This window comes from Cnephaeus nilssonii (assembly GCF_951640355.1).
Source record: "Cnephaeus nilssonii genome assembly, chromosome: 2".
NCBI lineage: Eukaryota > Metazoa > Chordata > Mammalia > Chiroptera > Vespertilionidae > Cnephaeus > Cnephaeus nilssonii.
The window spans coordinates 40,688,736-40,709,685 of NC_137073.1; the positions used below are offsets into that span (position 1 = coordinate 40,688,736).

General features: G+C 43.8%; 1 protein-coding gene across 5 annotated transcripts in view; it reads left to right on the forward strand.

The window, feature by feature from the left end:
• ZNF608 (zinc finger protein 608) overlaps positions 1 to 20,950 on the forward strand; it is a gene marked incomplete at its 3' end in the record, with an annotated part of 113,425 nt that overhangs the window by 40,063 nt on the left and 52,412 nt on the right. For all 5 annotated transcript variants that reach the window (XM_079785795.1, XM_079785797.1, XM_079785798.1 and 2 more), the window contains one exon: positions 10,273 to 10,528. In XM_079785795.1, the coding sequence (XP_079641921.1) occupies positions 10,273 to 10,528 (256 nt within the window). The remainder of the gene's footprint in view (positions 1 to 10,272; positions 10,529 to 20,950) is intronic.

The window sequence follows — 20,950 nt, forward strand, 5'->3', positions numbered from 1 at the left end:
TGCCCCCTCTCCTCACACCCTTGACAGGTCCCTGCGCCGGCGCACCCCCTCCGCTGGCCGCACCCCTTTCTCGCTGCCCGCGCCTCCTCGCTAGTAGCGCACCCTCTGGAGCTCCACACGGCCTCCCACCTGCCCGGCGCCTCTCCCCGCGGGTGGGGGTGCGCCCTCACCAACGGAAACAGAACCTGGCCCCGTCTTTGCGTTTCCCTCCCCCCTCCTGCTGAGAGTGCTGTCCCCCAACCTCCCCCGCCCCCCATGCCCCTTCTTCACTGCCATCTCTTCCCGGGACTGCGATGGCCTCCCAGCTGCCCTCCGTCCTTTCCCCACACGCAGCCCCCCTCCTCTCTCCTCCCCGCAGCCTCCTGTGCGCTTTCCACCACGGGAGCCACCGCATCTCCCGTGCCGCTGCCTTCCCACCGCAGTGCTCGCTTCTAACTTCACAACGACCCCCCCCCGCCCCACCCCCACCCCCATTTTCTTGGCCTGGCCTGGGCTCATGAGAACCCAGACACCACCCCCAAATGCCTCCTTCTCCAGCCTCAGCTCCCCCTCTGGTCCCCCCTCCCACCCCCCCACATGTCCTGATGGCTCAGCTTTGCACCTCCGGGTTCCCTCCCTCCCCGGGTTCCCTCCTGAACTTGCTGGGTACCCCCTCCCCCAATGCCCCCCCTGCTCCCACAATGCCCCGGGCCCAACTGCCAGCTCAGCCCTGACCCACGCTGCTCCGTGGCCCCGCGGGTGCCTCTGCGCTTCGGCCCCTCCACAGCTCCCGGCGATGCTTGGCACCTCCTGGCACTTGGCAAAAATCTGTTGGATGATGAGACGACTGCCCATGGTGAGGCGGCTTTCGGCGGCCGTGGGACCCATGCACGGTCCCCCGTCGCCCAGACGAGGTCCCTGTACCATGTTGGCTTGTTGGTTGCAGGGCCTCATCCACGCGCCTTCTCCTGTGTGCACTAGCGTCTGGTTACTTTTATTCTAGAGCGGAATGGCTTAGCATCTTTTAATTAAAAATTAGTTTTAAAAAACAGTATGAAAGGAATACGTGTTCGTGTCCAAACTCAGGCAGCACAGAAGGCTGTGAAATGGAAAGTGACACCCCCCCCCCACCCCCGCCTCCGCCGCCCGCTTGCTTTTATGGATAAAATGTCTGGAAGGGTGCGTGAGACACAGAGGAGAGGCTCTCCCTGGAGAAGAAGGACCTCCGCTGGCTGCCCAGTCCACTCTGCTCAGGGGGAGGCCTGCACTGGGGACTGGGAACAGCTATTTTGTGGGGGGAGGGACAGTTCACGAGAAGAAGCTTTTTTTAAAAGTTTGGGTTATGGTACAGAATTCGGTAGAGGTCATGACAGTCCCTCCTAGGATATCCTCCAAAGTCAGATGGGAACACCACCCTTGGCGCTCATGGAGCTGTAAGAACGAGACACTCCAGCGTCAGGAGTGTCTCCAAGGTGCCCTTGGACGTGGGCATGCAGATGGCTGCGGGAGCAGGACTCTGTGATTTTATCTCCCTCTGTACCCTTTGATCTCTGTGATAAGCTATGGAGCTCTTCCCTGGGTTGTTTGATTTGCTATGAAATTAAAATTTCAAAGCTTTCTTTAATTTATTGAGATTGATCAGTATTTAGAATCTGCACTTAGGAGGCCTGGAGGGAAGAGAGACAAGGCCTTCATGCTGTGACGCAGACATGCATTTCTGTGGGCAGAGAGGAGAGTGAACGGTGGTACCAAGATCATGTGTGGGCAGGGGGTCAAAACTGCCCCCTCCGTGGCTGGCCTGCCTGAGTTCCCACACAGTGTGACGCGGGCACTTCCTTGTTATTTGTAGGGCCAGCATGCATTGTGTTGATCATTCAAATGTCTAAAATACTCCTTTTAGGTGGTTGCAAATGAGATTTCATGGTGTAAGGTAAAGAAGTGCTATGAATAGAAAGGATTAGGAATAAGGTGACTCCCCTCCCCCCCAAACAAAACAAAACAGGCTTTTATTTCCTCCCCCAGCTCCAATCTCCCTTCTCATAATCATGTCTGTCCAGAAGAGTGAGGGTGAGAGGCCTACAATCTTTCCCGAATTTCAGGAGAAATTTAGAGTCCTGCAAACACCGGCAGTGTATTGATGTTCAGGATCTACTATGATACTTAGTGTTCAGAGGTTTTGAAGTTGATTTGTTAGCATCAGTGCAAAATCCATAGTTAGAAATCCAGAGTAAAGTTTCACTCCTAAGGTTTGGGGACCAGATCTAAGGGATAAATACGGGATTTGTGTGAAACTTTCCAGGAATTCCCCCTTGTGCAAAAGTAAAGGGATGTGTGAGAAGGATAAATTCAAGGAGACAGATGTTTAGTACCTTTAGGACAGTCTCCTTCATTTGTGGGTGATTTTTGTTTTTTAAGCGGCTTTGGAAGTAGGCAGAACGAGAGGAAATCAGGCAACCCTTAGGAACACGATATGAAAACACGGGTCATTTACTGCTACTATTTAAAGCACACCCAGCTCCCTGAGCCCTGGGAGATGTCAGTGGCACTTTTGAAACAGATGAAGAGTCTGTGGCTCAGCAACAGGACAGGATTTTTCAAAGCACACAAGTGAGGCTAAGCATGTGATAACTGATGTGGCCTGGTGGATATGTCCCTCCACCTCCATCGTGCCACGTTCCTGTGGAGTTCCTACACGGGGAGAGCCTCCTAGGGAGGAATCTGGTTTGGCTTCAAAACAACCAAATACATTTAAGACACTGAGTCGAGTAGTTTCATCAAACTCGGTCTTTATACATGCAGTACCTTCTCTTTTGCTTTGCAAAACTGTCACTGTTAGAGGATGACGTTAAAAGCAGTCACTGCAGTTTAAGGTATATTTTACACAGGTGGCTGGCCCGCCTGTGCCTCTGCTTCGGGCCCTGTATGCAGGGCCACCTCTGGAGTGACACACTAGCGGTCTGTGACCTCCCTAGGCACCTCTCCTCCTGTGATTTTGGGGTGGCTGGAGTCCTGGCCGGAAATGGAAGCATTCGTCTTGGCCCCACTGGCCTTGGGGCCAGAGCCCTGGCCCATCCCCAGGCCGAGCTCGCCCAGATTAGAGGCGAAAGCCTTTAAAAGCACTTGAGCAGCTAAACGTGTGGCTTTTTATTTAGGGCAGGCTCAGGTCTTCACACCTAGGAATGAGAAAAGGAAAATAGTGGTATAATTCCCAGTCCGGTGCATGGTTGTAGCTTTTGGAGTGGGGTGATTTAAAACGATGACAACAAGACAAAGCTGAGCTTCGGTTGCAGTGAGGTTTGTAAGTGCAGCTTCTGAGGGGATTGCAGTATTTGAGCGGACGATTGAGGGTCACGGTTTTGAACTCCGCGCAATAAAAGGTGACACAGGTGCGTGTGGCTTCCAACATACAGCAAAGGCCAAAAGATAGGAGGAAGGTTTCTTTCCAACGTGTGCTCTGTTTTACATTTCGGAGAGCTCGCTTTTGGTGTACATCAATGTGGGTTCAAAATCTGGCTCGGCCACTGACCCTAAATGACCTTTTAAAGTTACCTTTCCCATTTCTTATTTCTCATCTGTGTAGTACTTTCCTGACAATCTTGTGAAGATTGAATGAAAGAATGCACAGTAGAACCTAACCTCTCCTATAATACATGTGTTGCACAGTAGCTGCTGATAATGTTACTATTTTTTATAAGAAAGCCCCATGCACTTTGAACTCGGCGGGCTTTGGCCTTGAATTTCAGCTCCTTAGATAACTTGCCCGTCCTCTGAGATCTTCAGTTTCTGCCTCTATAAAATGGGGATGTTAGGAGAGTTAAAGGATGTAGGAAATGTGTGGTGCCTGGTACACAGTGGGCCCTTAGTGAGGATTTGCCTGTATTGTTTTCAAAGCGAGCTGCAAAGCACACATTGCTTTGACTGTGGTTCTAAAGGGAAGTCTGCTCCATTTAGGAAAGACAGAATTAGGGACGACCGAATCTGGTGGTTCCAGGTTTGTCTTTCAAGGATGGAGAAAAGGTCAGTGCTTCGGGAAACAGTCTTTTCAGCTTCCCTTGCTTTGCTGATGAGGCGGTGACGTCAGACAGAAAGGGTGGTTAAAATGCAAAGTGCGAGACTTGCAGCGGCGGTCACCTTTAAAGAGCGGGGATTTCCCCTCACACAAGGTGCAGTCTCTGTCTAATGCTTTTTAAATTAAAGAGGAGACTGTGGGCAATCTCATAAAACAGCCAAACACCAGGGTATAGAGAAAACGTGAGCATTAAGTAATTGTGCCCCAGCACGCTCATAGAATGTAAAAGTATTGACCGAGCAAAATAAAACGCCATTCTCACTCTGGTTGTTGGCGATCTCAGAACTCCAGGATGGAGGGCTTAAGAGCAAGACGTGGAGCTTTGTGGTCACAGATGGAAGAAACCTGGGGCAAGGCCCGGTAGGGTTCAGATCTGCCCCAACAGGCAGGTGTCCATTTCTCATTAAGGTTTCCCCTTCTCCCAGGCCTGGTGGCACTCGCTGTCCCCGAGCCACCTGACTGGCTCTTTGTTGGGTCTGAGCAGAGCAGGAGTGCCCACTGGAGCACCCCCAGCCTGGCCCTGGCGACTCTTCCTCGTTTGCTGTCAGTGTCTGGGTCCTGGAAACCATCACAGGCTTACCCAGTCGCTGCTCCAGTGATGCAAAGCTGCCGCCACCAGCTCCCCGGCTTTGGAGCCTCCCAGGCTCATCAGCACTCAGGGAGCCCTTGAAATAAGGTGAACAGAGAAAATATTGCCAGAATCTCGCTGCAGATTTCCCCCAGCCCTCTGATTACACACACTAAGTGCCGCTATCTGTGTAAATAACCTTTTCTTCCCCACCTCTCGCTCCCTCCCTGCTCCCCCACTCCCAGGCTCCGGGCTCTCTGGAGTGATAAATAGCCAGGCTACTGCTCAGCGTGCACCAACACCTGGGAATAATCATGCAAAAATAACAGTGAGAGACTGCCGCGCGTCTGTTCTTGACATTAACTTTCCTCAGTTTGACAGGCTGCCACCACCAGCTGTTAGACTTATGGGTCTTTTTTTTTTTTTTTCCACTGGAGATAGCTGCTTTCCTGCTTCCCTCTTTTGGGCTGTAATAGGCTACATCAGTGTCCCATCAAGATGACAGAAAAGGGCTTTGACAAAGGAACCATTGCTAAAACCAGCCAGTGCTCTGTTCTCATCTTTTATTCCAGTTATTCGTGTTATTTGACTACTAATTCCCCACTGATTTCTTCATGGCATGTGATTATTGCTACTTTAGGGTACCCTCCCCAGAAAGGTGTCTAGAACGGCTTCTTTTGAATTGTCTTTGAATGTAGCAGAGCCTAGCATTTGGCCTTGTAGGAGCAAAACACCTATGGATTACCTTTTAGTTCAGGTCTCAAGTATGTTTGTAATAATAATAGTAACCCTGACAACGGCAGTCCCTTTTATTTTATTACAGCTGCTCTGTACTGGGCCCTGAGCTAATGTTGTCTGGGTGATCTCATGTGGTAGTCACGTTAGCCAGGGGTTATTTCCATTTTACAAATGAAGCCACTGAGTTCCACAGAGATGAAGGGACTCGCCTGAGTTTATGTCACCAGAGGTGGAGCTAGGTTCCAGTTGAGAGACGGACCCTGCACCCCCTACATGTTGCTGTTTGCCCTCAGGCCACCTTGGACAGCCCCTTGGGTGCGTGTCTGCAGTTACAGCTGTAATTTTGCTGTGTTTGTATGATCTTATTTGATTAGTGCCACAGTTTTGCCCACTCTTGTTTTGTTAGCAGGCTGCACAATGCCTGGCACACAGCAGGTGTGTGGAAGTTATTTATTGGGTGGATATGTGACTGAGTGTAGGTGAATAAAAGGAGACTTTGGGGGGAGCAGTGTATGATAAAGGGGCGCCATGGGAGATGAGTGGGCAGGGATTTTGTAGCAGTGTAGGGCTCACCTGACCAGATGCCAGTTTATGTAAGGAGTGTTTCCCCAGGCTGAGCTTTTCAGGGTTAAGCCCTTTTTCTTACACATTTCACATACTTTAACTGCACTTACCCATGCATTTGGAGGGGATTAGAGATTTATGTTAAACATAATAGGATATAAAAAGGAGCTTTGTGAGTTTGCATGAAGAGTTAGGGAACTGTACTATTAGACCAGGGACATTCTCTCCCCCAACCCTAAACCATTGTTTCTGAGCTGAGTGCTATACTGAGCCTTCGCTTTACATGAATTATCTCATTGAGTCGTCACTCTGACCTTATGTGAGTAATGTTATTCTTACTCCCACTTCTTAGACCCAGAGTAGCCAGATAGCTTGCTCAGGGTCCCACACAGCAGGTAACGACAGGGTCAGGATTTGAACCCAGTACATCCCGAGGCCCACCACTACCAAGTCCAAGTGTAAGCTGCCTCTTGTGAGTCCTTGTGAGAACTGTTGCTACCCTCTGTCTTAACTTCGTTAGCTGAAGAAATTATGGTTCAGTGTAGGGGATCAGTGACCTGAGAAATCAGGGTGCAGTGGAGTTGATCTTCTGTGGAAGGCAAAAATAACCATTAAAAGCTCTCTAAAATCCTGCTTTACATATGGTGCATGTGGTTTTGTGTTAGCCACCGTGAGATACACAAGAGAACTGAAACCTTTTGGGGGGAACATCTCCCACTGGGGGCGTTCCCAGGCAGAAAGAGTTGGCCACACTCTGCATTATTTCCCACCCACACCTGTTTTTTTTGTGTGTGTGTGTCTTCTGAGTGCCTGCTGTTAAGTTTCTGCTTGTAGGAGGCTGCTCTTTCAAGCTCACCTGGGCTGCCTCTGGGGAGAACTTATCGCCCGGGCCAGATAGGGGCCACATTTTTCTCCAGAATCAGAAAGTTGGGCTACATGACCTTCTACCTAAAACATTCTGGGATTGTCACAGGGGGGAAATGGGGAGACAAACTCAGCGGCTGTGTCTGGCCGGGTCACGCAGGCTGAGGGAGGCTAGGCCCTGTCAGTTGATGTCACGAGGAACGTGGGCCCAGCATAGCACATTATTCAATGATGATGTTAGGACAGCGGCTCTTTGGCCCCTTGAGTTTTTAGCAAAGGCCAGCTAAGGAGTACCCTAATTAAGTTAATAACAATGTACCTACCTATATAGTTTAAGTGTAAAAAATTTGGCTCTCAAAAGAAATTTCAATCATTGTACTGTTGATATTTGGCTGTTGACTAATGAGTTTGCCGACCACTGTGTTAGGAGATAATGGAAATTCAGGTATTTTCCTAATTTTTTTTGTATTGGCAAAAATAAAAATAATTGGAAGGTTTCTAAAGTAGCAAACCTACCAAATAAAACATCTCCGGGATGGCTGTAATCCCCTACCCCCTCTCCCACGGTGACCTCTGGGGAAGCGGGACCCCCAGCGGACCTTGTGGGTGGTCTTTGTTCTTCACTCCAACTCCTGAAATCCCAATGGAGAAAAGTTCTTTCCCCTCTCACTGGTCATGGTGATCCTGTGCCTATGAGAATGGCAATTTTGAGCTACTGTGAGGAAGCCAGTGCAGTGGGAAAACTAAGAGAGAAATTCACTTGTGTAACAAAGAGTCATCTTTAAAACTATTGCGTTTTCCTATCAAGTTTAAGGGTTTTAGTCTGTTAGCACATTGCGGGACTGGTTAGGGTTAGGTTAGCTTCAGATTTATAGTCAAACTCTCCGAACCTTAGCTTTCTCATTGTGAAACATGAGGGGACAGGGCTCCAATGTCCCTTCTGTGAACGTCATGAACTAAACCTTTTCATTGCTTTTGGATTGTGCTGATGGAAATAAACGCAGTTAACTTGCTAGAAGGCCTAGGATACCTCGGTCTCTCCCCACGAACCGTCTAGATGCTTTAGAAATTTGCTCTTTGGAATTACATACATATCCCAAATAGTGATAGGTAATCACATGTGAGTGTCTGTATGCAAGTGTAGTCAGAAGCTGAGTTATATGGATGTAAGGACTTATTCTAGAAATTGTTGTGATAGGATTTGTGATCAATATTAGAAGGCCACAGAACACATTTTCCAGTTGAGGCAAATGGACTTCATTGAGGTTAACTGATTTTCCAAAATCACAAGCTTAGTGAGTGTGTCAGAGTTGGGGCCCAAATCCTAGTGTTAACATGCCCTGTCTCTGTAGCCTCTCTTGTGCACATTGTCCCGTTGTGTCCTGATCAGAGACTTGATGCTCTCCAAGACTCCTCACCTCTTCTGTTTTATTTCATTTTCTTGTTTATCCAATTGAAGCTACATTTGTTTCTCTTGAAATTAATGAAGGCTGTCGATCAAGTGATACAAAGAATAGTTTGAGAATATTGTTCCACTTAGTCTTTTCAGTTTATATGTGTAGCATTAAATTACAGCCAGTTTACAACTAACTATACAAATTTACATTTTGTTGGAAACGTTGGAAAAAAAGTGCAGTAGCTAGTTTATAAGTTTCCTTGCTCTTTTTTTTTTAAAAAATTCTAGAAAGCTCTTCCAATCACACACAATATTTTAGTCATAATAAAGACTACAAGGTAGCATTGATTCCCCTCATCCCTAAATTTCCTTTCTCAGAACATTTCTTCATTTGTCAGCTCGGTTTTAAAATAGGAACTATCAGTGTGAACTTTGATCCACATTAAGCTGCATTTACACGAAAGCATAAATCACCAGATCTGGGGCTTGGGGCTGTTAAATGCTTTTCTTTCTTGGGCTCTGTGATCAAGAATGAAGAACAATAAAAAGCATGGAGCAAAAGAAGTTTTATGACAGCTTTGAGAGCAGGAAATTAAGTTTCTTTAACATGCAGTTGGATGAAGGGCTGTTCTATTGCATCTTGGATCACTCAGGCAAGTGAACGTCATTTTATCATTTTAGTGAAATGCAAACTGTAGAAATAGCTCACACAGTTATATGAACAGGGAGGCCACACAGATGACTGCTTCAGCTGTTGAACGGGGGAGCACACTTCCTCATGTGGCTTATCTTGAAATGCACTCTTGCATTTTTTTTTTTAAACAACAAAGACTATATATTATGTCTGTAGCCAAGTGTCTATTTCTTACAAAGGCTAACTTGGAATATATGTACAACAGACTAACCTGGCATTTTACCAGAACAACCATCTATGTGTCTTGTTATATATACAGTTTTCTAGACCAGCTGATAAAACATGCAAGGTGTTGTTTCGGATATGTAGAGGGTGTCTGTGTGCAACATGAGGACATAGGGGACCTGATGTCCTGGTGTAGACATGCTTTTTGCATGTGGCTCTTTCACATTTGATAACCTATCAGCAAGGCCAGAGCTATTGTGTAGCAGTCATAATAGTGGTTAAAATGTGTCCAATGAATGGATGAGTTGGTTGGTGACCTACCTATGTAATATGTGCATAGCCTTTGGTTTCATTTTGTCCAGATGCCTAAACTTTTTGAGGGGAAGAGCTCCTTTACTGTTCTCAGGATAGGGGTACGCAGGAGTCATGGTATCACAAGATCTTGTGCTGGCTGTCAATTTCATTTTCTGGATTAAAGAGACAGGGCTGCAGAGTCTCCATTCAACTCATCAGGGATCTATCTTTACAAGTTCAACCACTAAAGGACTTGTGCTTTGAAGAAACTGAAATTCTGTTGATGTTGGGCACATTTTTTTGTCCGTTTATGTGAATTCTCCTGAACTTTGCAGTAGAACACTTAATTAGGAGTTGATGCTTATAAATACATGCTAATAATATCCAGTTTATGTGTTTCAGTGTGTATATAATCAAGTTTATGTATTTTATGGATTTGACAGAGTAAGTTAATGTATTTTAGTAGTGACTTTAATTCATTATGATTTATAAAGTACTTTGAAAACAATTTTAGTCCATTTCCTCTGCTTAGATGTCCAATGAGGCATATATGGTGGTTATTGGAGTTTCTCCTTTGGAAAATACTGTCATTTTGAAAATAAGATTTTATTACAAGTGGTAAATAGTCCTAATTTTGCAAAGCATATTTTCTTCACGTCTACGGAGGCTAAAGTCTGTCTGTTGGTGAATTTAGAAGGACACGAAAGCCCGGCTAATCTTCAGGAAACTAGAGCTCTGATAGTTGCTTTCTTTGGCACGAAAAAAGAAAATGCTCACTTTTATTCTGCTTTATGTTTTGGCACCATTAAAACGCTCAGAGCGTATTTCAATTGCAAATGGCATTTGGAAGGGTGATGTATTCTAGAAGGGATGTAAACAGATTGCATTGAAAAGAACTCACAGCAAGCAGCACCACTGCAGTAAGCCTATCTGTCTTTCAGGTTGACCCCCTGTTTACAGTGCCAGCGCCTCCACCGCCGATTTCCAGCAGTCTCACGCCTCAGATTCTGCCCTCCTACTTTTCCCCGGCTGCATCCAACATTGCAGCCCCGGCCGAACAGCTTTTGGTGCGGACTCGTTCCGTGGGGGTCAATACCTGTGAAGTTGGAGTAGTGACGGAGCCCGAGTGTCTCGGGCCCTGTGAACCTGGGACCAGTGTGAATTTGGAAGGGATCGTGTGGCACGAAACAGAAGAAGGTAAATGCAATTATTTTTATATATTTCCTTGTGCCCGCTTCCCTGTGATGTGTTTTTGTCCTCCTGTAAGGGGAATTTGCTTTGTGGTATTCAGAGAGGAAAGAAAAGTGGTTTTTATGCTCTTTGGATTTTTGTTGAAATAACTGTTTGTCTTTTTGTTCATGATTGCTTTTACTTTCAGAATGACTCAGGTGTCCCTGCAAGTGGTTTTTCACTGTAAGTGCTAACAGGAAGGCCTGTGAGAAGCAGGGCGAGGGTTACCCTTTCCCCTAAGAGGTATCATGGAAATTAGAAAGTGACGTAGATCTCAAGTTCCTTTTCTTCTTGATGTGCCAACTGCTCTGTTTGTCTTGATGTGGTGTCTTTTGTGTTGTTGAGGCTTATGTTTAGCTTCTGAATTGAGCCAGGGTTCTTGCATTTAGCGGAGGCCCTCAATGTGATGTGGCTCTGGATGGTGGGTGCTCAGGGCTGGTGAAGCCAAGGTCACAGGCTTAAGCCCCAGGTGAGCTAGTCACTTTTCTTGTATGGCCAGGTGGAGACCACGGCACCTTCCCTGCCCCTTAAGTCAGCAGGCCATCTGGTAAATGCAGTCCATGAGTCACAGTGAGGTGCAAGAGAAATGGATCAAGATTAATCTATCACTGCTACTGGAAACACAGATCAGACTTATGCCATCCTGATAGTGGATCCAGACCCTGGTGACCACGTCTGCAGCACACGAGCATCCAGTACAGCGGGTTTCAGATGGCCTGTGTCATTAATAGAGGCCAACAGATCATTGAAAACTAGAGAGAGCTGTACTGCTCCTTGGGGCGTGGCAGAATAGAAAAAAGATAAGGAAGAAGCTTGCCAGGCTGTACCAGGAACAGAGGAAAAGGAAGACACTGGGGAAACTTTTTCCCTCTAAGCTAGACTGGTCAATGATAAAGGACGTGCCTGTTGTCAATATCATTGTCTTTTGGGAGAAGGGAAAGGACAAGGGTGAGGGTAATAAGAAGGGTCTGAAACTCAAAATCATCATTTAGGTTCTTCTATAACAGGGTTAAAAATTGAGGGCTGAAACTTAAAGGGAAGAAAATAAAATATATGCAAAAAAGGCTGAGTGGATGGGAAAAGGTACTATATTGGGAGTAATTGTGGGAAAGAAGTAGTTGAGAGAATAGTTAATAGCGACAAACTGGAGAATGAAAGGAGAGAATAAAAATAAAGAATGAAAATCAGGTGACAGGTGTAAACAATTATCTGAAGGCAGAAAATAGCTTAAGTTGTTTTAAGATAGAAAAACAAATTCTTAGAAAAATCTTTGAGTTCTACATATTACATTAAATATACTCTTATAGCCCTAACCGGTTTGGCTCAGTGGATAAAGCGTTGGCCTGAGGACTGAAGGGTCCCAGGTTCGATTCCGGTCAAGGGCATGTACCTTGGTTGCGGGCACATCCCCAATAAGGGGTGTGTAGGAGGCAGCTGATCGATGTTTCTCTCTCATTGATGTTTCTAACTCTCTATCCCTCTCCCTTCCTCTCTGTAAAAAAATCAATAAAATATATTAAAAAATTTAAAAAATAAATATACTCTTATAGGATATATTTCATAATTAGATAAAACATTTGTAGATAGCGTCAGTAAGGAATAATAAAGATTTAATTATCTAAGAAGGAACCAGAGACGGGAATGAAAGCAGTAGATGTGAGGAGTTCTCTGGTTTGCTCAAATGGAAGTGATAGTTAAAATTTGCTTTTGGCTTTAAAAAAAATTGGGGGTTTGGGGGACTCCTCCTCCTTTGTACTTTTAACTGGGAAGCCATTTAAAACAGCACTGTGCAACCACATTAGGAGGGATTGATATAAGAGGAGCGGGAATTAAAATTTCCCCAGCCCTCTTGCCTGTTCAGACCCCATCCAGTGTGAGGGTTTCCAGGTGAGGCACAAGCTTCTCTCCTTGCCTCTCTTTAGGCTGTGTGAATAGTTCGCCCCCCCTCAGATTTCCCCTAGAGCAGAAGTGACATCCAAGGGCTTCAAACTGGTATGCTGGTGTGAAATGTATAGAAGAGGACTTAAGACACAATAAGGTCACAGTTCATTAGTTTAGGCGCTGATTTTTCAGGAACAGAAAAAAGATTTGGAAAGAGTAAGGGCTATACATTTCCATAAACTTGAAAGTAAGATTTTCTTGTACTTGGATAATTTACTCATTGGGGTGAAGCTTTGTCTTCCACTTCTTAGCTGTGACTTAGCGCTTGTCGTTATTTTATTTATTCCAGTGTGAGCCGGGATTGAATTCCTGCAGTGTGACCTCCCTGGGTGGTAGATGTTGTAAAATTAGCCACAGACTTTCTGGAACAGCTGTAAGGCTTGGGTTATTTTCCACTTTGCTTAGAAGTCTGCTGGGTTTTGACTTTTAACCTTAGCCTCTAATAAAAGATGGGATTGTTTAGAAAAAAAATAGGCGTTTAAAAACTTGATAAAGTTGATATGGAATTCTGATCCTCGGCGCATGAGCTTAAAGAGCTTTACAGTATTATTATCCAACATCATTATTATTGCTGTTATGTGGCCTCTCCATTTCATCCTCTTCTGAAAAATTCCATCTCCTGAGTCCGGTGGACCTGCTTTGTATGCCGTGATCCATCCCTCCCTTCAGATGTCTTTCCACTCACACGGCAGCCTGATGGCTGGGGAAGCTTTTCACACACAGTCATGGACCTGTGGGCCGCTCCAGCCTTATTTCCACTGCTTCACATTTTCCAGGATTTGGGATGTATGGATGTTCACTGTGGTGACAACAGGAGCTGGAGCTGTTAATAGAGTCATTCTTGCTGAATAAACTAAACTTCTGACCTCCATAGAAGTTAAGAACAAATCTCAATAAAGGCCTAGGTCCGAAGATGTGTGTTTAATGTGCAACCATTTCCAAGAGCATTCCATTTGCATTTTCCCCTCCGGACAGTGTGTTTAAGGCTCTTGTACCAATTTAAAAATTAAACCCACTTGACTGTTAATTTTTCCCTTTCGGGAAGGACAAAGAACAAAACAGAGCAAACACATTTGGAGAGCTGAAGGAGCTGGGTTTGGGGAGCAGGGGAGGAGAAAGTAAGCCACATAGTTTTCTAGCGTGAGCTTCATGAACAAAGAGCAAGTCGAGCAGTTATAAAACTGTCAGTAGCCTTTGACTAATGTCCTGTAGATTGAGTTGAATAAAATCTCTTTCCTGGTGTTTTCATTTGGAGGGTATTGTATAGCGTAGTGTTTTTCACAAACCTAATTTATGTGCATTCATGCGTGTGTGAAGGTTGTATATGTGTGTGTGTTTCAAGATCCTAGAAATTTGGAGAGCTCCTCTCTGCAGCCTTTGGGGGGATATTGAGTGTTCTTGTGATTTCTTTGGATAGTGCTGGGGAACTGCAAGACTGGAATGTGAAATCCCCACTAAAGACCTAACCTTTTTTTGTGCTTGCAGTTCCTCGTTTGAGGGAGGATACTTTTAGTCACAGACTTTCCCCTTCGTGGTCCTGCCAGTGCGTGGAGTCTGGCTGCTGAGAACCAAACTGTGCTCAGGAATAAAGTGTTCCCGAGCAGCTTCCTCTGGAAATAATTAGTGGGTTTCAGATCATACTTAATAGGAGAGAAAAACTATTACTGCATTTGGATGTTTAGTTATTCTACTCTGATCTTTCTACTTTAAGGTGCATGCATAGGAGCAATGATGTATTGTACGAAATTACTCACAGATGTTGGAAAGAATTTCCTTAGCATTTCATTCCTGACATTTGGGACACACATGCCTATGTATAGTTATTTGTTTGAAAATTTGCTCTTTTTTTTTTTTTGCGGGGGAGAGGGGTAAAACAAAACAGACAAAACATGGTGTATATAGCAATGTGTGTAAACACATATGTGTTGAACTTGGCTTTTAGCTCTTGTGAATGTATTTTCCTTTTGATTTTTATTGAATTACTTTTCTTATTGGGCTTATTTGTGGGTTGTTTTTTTTCCTACCAAGAACATACTTGGTGTGGTAGTGTCCGTATTCTCTCTGTCATCCCCGTCCCCTCCACTCTCCTATTGATTAAGCAAAGCCATTGAAGAAAAGGAAGCAAGAGAAAGAAAACTGGTATTTGCCAATGACAACCTTTTAAACATCTGTAAGTTACAGGATGGTGGTTCTCAGCTCTGGGCCTGTGAAGCACCTGGAGAGCTTTCATTTTTCATTTATTATTATTTTAAAAATATTTATTTTTGAAAGTATCACATATATCCCCCCTCTTCCCCTCCATTGACCTTTTCTAGCCCATCCCTGCCCCTTACCCTAGGCCTTCACCATCCCATTGTCTGTGTCCATGGGTTATGCATATATACATGCAAGTTCTTTCGTTGATCTCTTCCCACCCACCCATCCTCCCCTGTCTTCCCTCTGAAGTTCGATAGTCTGTGTTCCGTGCTTCTATGTCTCTGGGTTTTTGTTCATCAGTTTATTTTGTTCATTAGATTCCACATATGAGTGAGCTCATGTGATACTTTTTTTTCTCTGCCTGGCTTATTTTGCTTAGTCACCTGGAGAGCTTTTAGAACACACTGGTGCCCAGGCACCACCTCCAGGCATTTCCTGGGCCTGGGTTGGTTGTGTGGTCTGGTGGGAGACCTGCCATTGGTGTGTTGTTTCAAAGCTCCCCTGGGGATTCTAATGTGCAAACAAGGTTGAGAACCACTGTCTCCAAGGAGAGAAGGGATATCCTGGTCCTTTGCAAGCTATTTCACATTTTCCCTTTAAGGAATTGCATGTGTTATTGCCTCATTTTCTTGGGTATGCAATGGAGAGAGACACCTTCCTACTTAACCTCACAGGTAGATACTGCCTGTCAGATGCTGTAGTGTGGCCGGTGAGCATAGTTCTTTAATCACAGTGCTGATGAGAAAGAGGGTCCAGCTTTGATCCTGAACGTGAACTGCACAGAGGGTTGGGGGCTTAACGAACAACTAACTGGTACCACTCTTCCGAATGAATCACTGTGGTCAGGTGGACCTCCCTGTTTGCTTCTGCAGTGAGCCATTCCCAGTTTTTGTGTGGTTTCTGTCGAATTATTTTTTAAATAGTTCAGAAACCCAGAGTATTAAAGAAGTTAATGGGGTAGCAAATAAAGGATTGCATTTGGAGCATCACTGGGGGTTTTCAGAGGGGACAACTTGTGATAGTCTGTGGTTTTTTGAGAAGATGTAACACCTGGTGTGAGAGTAGGAATGCTTGTTTCTGTGAGTCTCTTCCCCTGATGTGCTGCATGTTTTCCAAGGAAAGAAAAGTGATCTTTGGGATTAATGTGTTAAAGGTAATTAACTGGAGAAGTACATGATGCTCTGTAAACCACCAGAGATGTTCTTAAATTCTTTTGCTTCTCCTGCATCTCAAAGTCACAAAGAGGATAAGTGTTTAAATGTGCAGTATAGGGGGTTTCAGGCTAATACATTAACTGGCAAATGATTCTGTGTAATTAATAACAGATCTAACATATGGTATTGTTATTCCTATTCTGCAGTATTTACCCACCAACCTTATTACTGACAATAGAACATTCCTTTTCAAATTTTGATTTGAGGAGAGAAGAAATATTAATCCAGGCTTACTTGGTATTTTTAGTAACTGAGCATAGAGTTGTTGCAAGACTCTACCAAGTGAAATATTACTACTTATTGAAGTGTTTCCCAGTGACTCACAAAAGGGGAGTAAGATGCCCACTTTTGCTTCTGCGTTTCATTACCTGCCAACCAGTGATGACTGTAACAGGCAGTCAGGTCAGACATTCAAAATGGCAGTGGATCGGAGTTCCCTGTCAGTACTGTGCTAAATGGAGAGGAATCAGCCCCCGTGTGTGAGCATGGCAGGTGGGCGCGTTGTTTAATCAACATGGACTCCTGGAGGTTTTGAGGGGCTGAGAGAACCAGTAGTTAGTGCCACTCTGTGTACTAGCCACAAACGTTGTCCTCAGCCCCCGGCCATCTTGCAGTGGTGGGTTGCCAATGAAAGTGTGGATGCTTTCTGGTTTATCACCTTGGTGGCAGAGCACCTCAAAGGATGCACCTTCCAAACTGCACAAGGGCTGGCCATTTTCACATGCAAAGGGCAGTCCACATAGAAAATGAAATCATGTAGTTGCTTCGTTACTTAACACCTAATGTCACTGCCAAAATATACACACATATGACACAAAAGAACAAATGTTTGGTCTAAAAACATTAAGCTGAATCCTACCTAATAGTAGCTTATTTTTCTTTTGCAATTTTTAAAAATATTTATTGTTCAGATTATTACAGTTGTTCCTCTTTTTACCCCCCAATGCTCCCCTCCACCCAGTTCCCACCCCACCCCATGCCCTTACCCCTCCCCCCACACTGTCCTCATCCATAAGTATATGATGTTTGTCCAGTCTCTTCCCGCACTCCTCACACCCCTTTCCCCTCGAGGATTGTCAGTCCACTCCCTTTCTAAGCCCCTGATTCTATTATATTTACCAGATTATTCTGCTCATCAGATTTTTTATTCACTTGATTTTTAGATTCACTTGTTGATAGGTAAGTATTTGTTGTTCATAATTTTTATCTTTACCTTTTTCTTCTTCTTCCTCTTCTTACAGAATACCTTTCAGCATTTCATATAATACTGGTTTGGAGGTGATGAACTCCTTTAGCTTTTTCTTATCTGTGAAGCTCTTTATCTGACCTTAAATTCTGAATGATAGCTTTGCTGGGTAGAGTAATCTTGGTCGTAGGTTCTTGCTATTCATCACTTTGAATATTTCTTGCTACTCCCTTCTGGCCTGCATAGTTTCTGTTGAGAAATCAGCTGACAGTCGTATGGGTGCTCCGTTTTAGGTAACTAACTGTTTTTCTCTTGCTGCTTTTAATATTCTTTGTCTTTTGCTCTTGGCATTTTAATTATGATGTGTCTTGGTGTGGTCCTCTTTGGATTCCTTTTGTTTGGGGTTCTGTGCGCTTCCTGGACTTGTAAGTCTATTTCTTTCACCAGGTGGGGGAAGTTTTCTGTCATTATTTCTTCAAAAAGGTTTTCAGTATCTTGCTCTCTCTCTTCTTCTGGCACCCCCATAATTCAGATGTTGGTACGCTTGAGTTGTCCCAGAGGTTCTTTACACTATCTTCATATTTTTGGATTCTTTTTTCTTTTTGCTTTTCCGGTTGCGTGTTTTTTGCTTCTTTGTATTTCAAATCTTTGACTTGATTCTTGCGATCCTCTAGTCTGCTGTTGGATCTCTGTGTGTTATTTTTTATTTCAGTCAATGTATGCTTAATTTCTAGTTGGTCCTTTTCATATCCTCGAGGGTCTCATTAAATTTATCAGCCTTTTCTAGAAAATTCTTGAAAAACCTTATAACCATGGTTTTGAACTCTATATCCAGTAGTTTGCTTTCCTCCATTTCTTTCATTTGTGACCTGTTTCTTTGTCTCCGAATTTTGGCTGCTTCCCTGAGTTGATAGAGTGGCTTTGTGTGCTAGGTGTCCTATAGGGCCTAGTGGTTCAGCCTCCCCAGTTACCTGAGGTGGACACTTTTGGTGCACCCCTTTGTGGGCTGTGCACAGTCTTGTTGTAGTTAAGCCTTGATTGTTGTTGGTATCACTGGGAGGAATTGACCTCCAGGCCAATTGGCTATGAGGATCAGCTGTGTCTACGATGGGAGAACTTCTGTGCTGGAGACACCCTTATGAGGCAAGACTTGCTTCAGTGGGGCTTTGGTGCTCACTGAGTCTGCCCCCTGAGTGTGTCCCTTATGGATCTGAGGAGTTGTAATCTGGATGGTCCTTCTCTGACCCCTGGGTACACTGGCTCTTGGATCTCCAAGGAGGTGCTAATTTAGCCTCTGCCTGAGGCCACCCAGCAGGAGCTACAGAGAGATCTGCAGATTCCTTTTCTCTGTTTGGGTTTTGGAGGTGCCTCTGCCTTTTGCACCTCCTCTGAGTCTCAGTGTGCTTTTCTCTTTCCTTCTAGTTGTAGAATTTCCACTCAGCCAGCCTTCCTGTGGTTCTGGATGATGTCCGTTTTGTCTTTTAGTTGTAGTTTTGAAGTTGTGCGAGGCAGCAATTTCAGGTGTTTACCTATGCTGCCATCTTGGTTTCTCCAGTAACTTAGTTTTCAAATTGACAGGAGGTGAAGTGCCTGTCCATGTGTACATTGGTGAAACATTTTTTAAAAATAAAAATAAAATTGGTTTAGGATATATGTTCTAAATACCTATGAAACATATCAGGTAAGTATTTTCTTTTTTTAAGATTACTGAAACTAATGTTACTAGCTTCACAGAAACATCAGAAAGTAAAACTGGAGGACGGGTATTCACATAGTGGACACTTAAGGATTTGCTGGATAAAGGAGAGAGTGATGAGGGGAAATGGAGGGCTTGTCTATGACATTGTCCTTTATTTTTTTAAAAGATATTTTTATTTATTTCAGAGAGGAAGGGAGAGGGAGAGAGAGATAGAAACATCAATGATGAGAGAGAATCATTGATTGGCTGCTTCCTGCATGCTCCCTACTGGGGATCAAGCCCGCAACCCGGCCATGTGCCCTTGACCAGAATCGAATCCGGGACCCGTCAGTCTGCAGGCTGACACTCTATCCACTGAGCCAAACCGGCTAGGGCTTGTCCTGGATTTTGCTTGGCTCTCAGTCCTGCCTGTTTCATGTTTTCCTGATGAGGTCATGTTGCCAACATTTGGTTATGACGAGTGATTGTGGGTTTTGCTGGAAAACAAAACCATGGACAGTCACTTCACCTCCTGTCAATTTGAAAAATAAGCTACTATTAGGTAGGATTCAGCTTAATGTTTTTAGACTAAACATTTGTTCTTTTGTGTCATTTGTGTGTATATTTTGGCAGTGACGTTAGGTGTTAAGTAACGAAGCAGTAAGTTTTAAACTCATGGTGTAAAGGCGTTTTGTTACCCCTTTTGTTGGTTGATATTATAGCTAAACTTATTCTTATATGTGAATACAGAATGTAAGACATTTGAAAACCAAACTTTTCTTCAGACTTAAGTATACGAAAAGATTTAAGAAGTTGTCACACTAGATTTGTGTGTGTGATATTGTCTTATTTCCTTTTTTTTTTTTTTTGTCTTTTCCCTGTAAAGGAGTTGATTAGAAAATCTTGAAAGAGTTGTAATATACTTTGACTTTGAACTGAAGATATATTTCCTAATTACAAAATACAGATGGTCCTATTTTTTGCAAAGAATAGCTGTTGGCTCACCTGGGAATACTGATTGAAGTATTTCATTGACTTTCTAAAAATACGATTTTTATAGCAGATTTGTTGAGATATAGTTCACATAACATATAACCACCCATTTAAGGCCTACAATTCAGTAGTTTCTTAATGTATTCAGAGTTAGGCACCCATCACCATAATTAACTTTAGAACATTTTCATTAACCCAGAAAAAACCCTATACCCATTAGCAGTCACTGCCACAAAGCCCCAACCCCCCTTTTATTGATTTTTACATATTTATCCTTACTTGATTCTTCACTGTTATTTATGTAAACATGTATATTTCAAGAGAAATGATTGATTTGCTAAGCACTTACTATGTGCCGGGCATTGTGCTGGGCTTGCTTGCCAAGTACAGATTGCCCTACTTCCCAGAACAAAATCCAGCGTACCCTATTAGCATCTATATTTTACTAAGGAAGATACACCTGTGCAAGGCAGGCAGCACACCTGATGGGTGAATTTGAGTCAACATTCTGAATTTCTATCTACCACCACTCAAAAGTTCTTGTGTATATCACAAATGGAAAATGTGAGTTTTTATTTTTAATACAGAATGATAGGAAATTCTTTACAGTTCTAGCATCTGATTTTGGCAGGAGTAATTGAGTCAGCCTCAGCTGGGTTGATGTATACAAACCCTCCCTTTCAGCCCACTCTCCTGTCTGCTTCCCAAGTGCACAAATTCCATCTGTTTTGCTCGCTTTTGGATCCCCAGCACCTGGCACAGAGTTAAGGGTGCCATACATATTTGTTGAATGTTGAATAAATTCATGGAACAAAGTGATATCGTTTTATACCTGTTTAAGTTTGAGTAGCGTAGCTTTCTAGTGAAGAATATGTTGTTTTAAAATTCAGTTTGGCCTAGACAATCTGGAAAATATAATTCTAGAAATCTACTTTGTCATTGATTTTTTTTAAAAAGCCATTATAAAATCTGATTCATTATATTTCAGCTTCCAACCTTGCTATTATTAGCTCAATTTCTATGCAAAAGGAGAAATAAAATATTTGGTATGCTTTTTTTCTTCAGTCATTTATATCTTCAATATGGTTTTTATTTGCTGATTAAAAAAAAAAGAATATGTGGTCATTTTAGGACATTTTGGGGGTGAAAAAACCCAAGTAGAAGAAAAAAAAATCGATAGT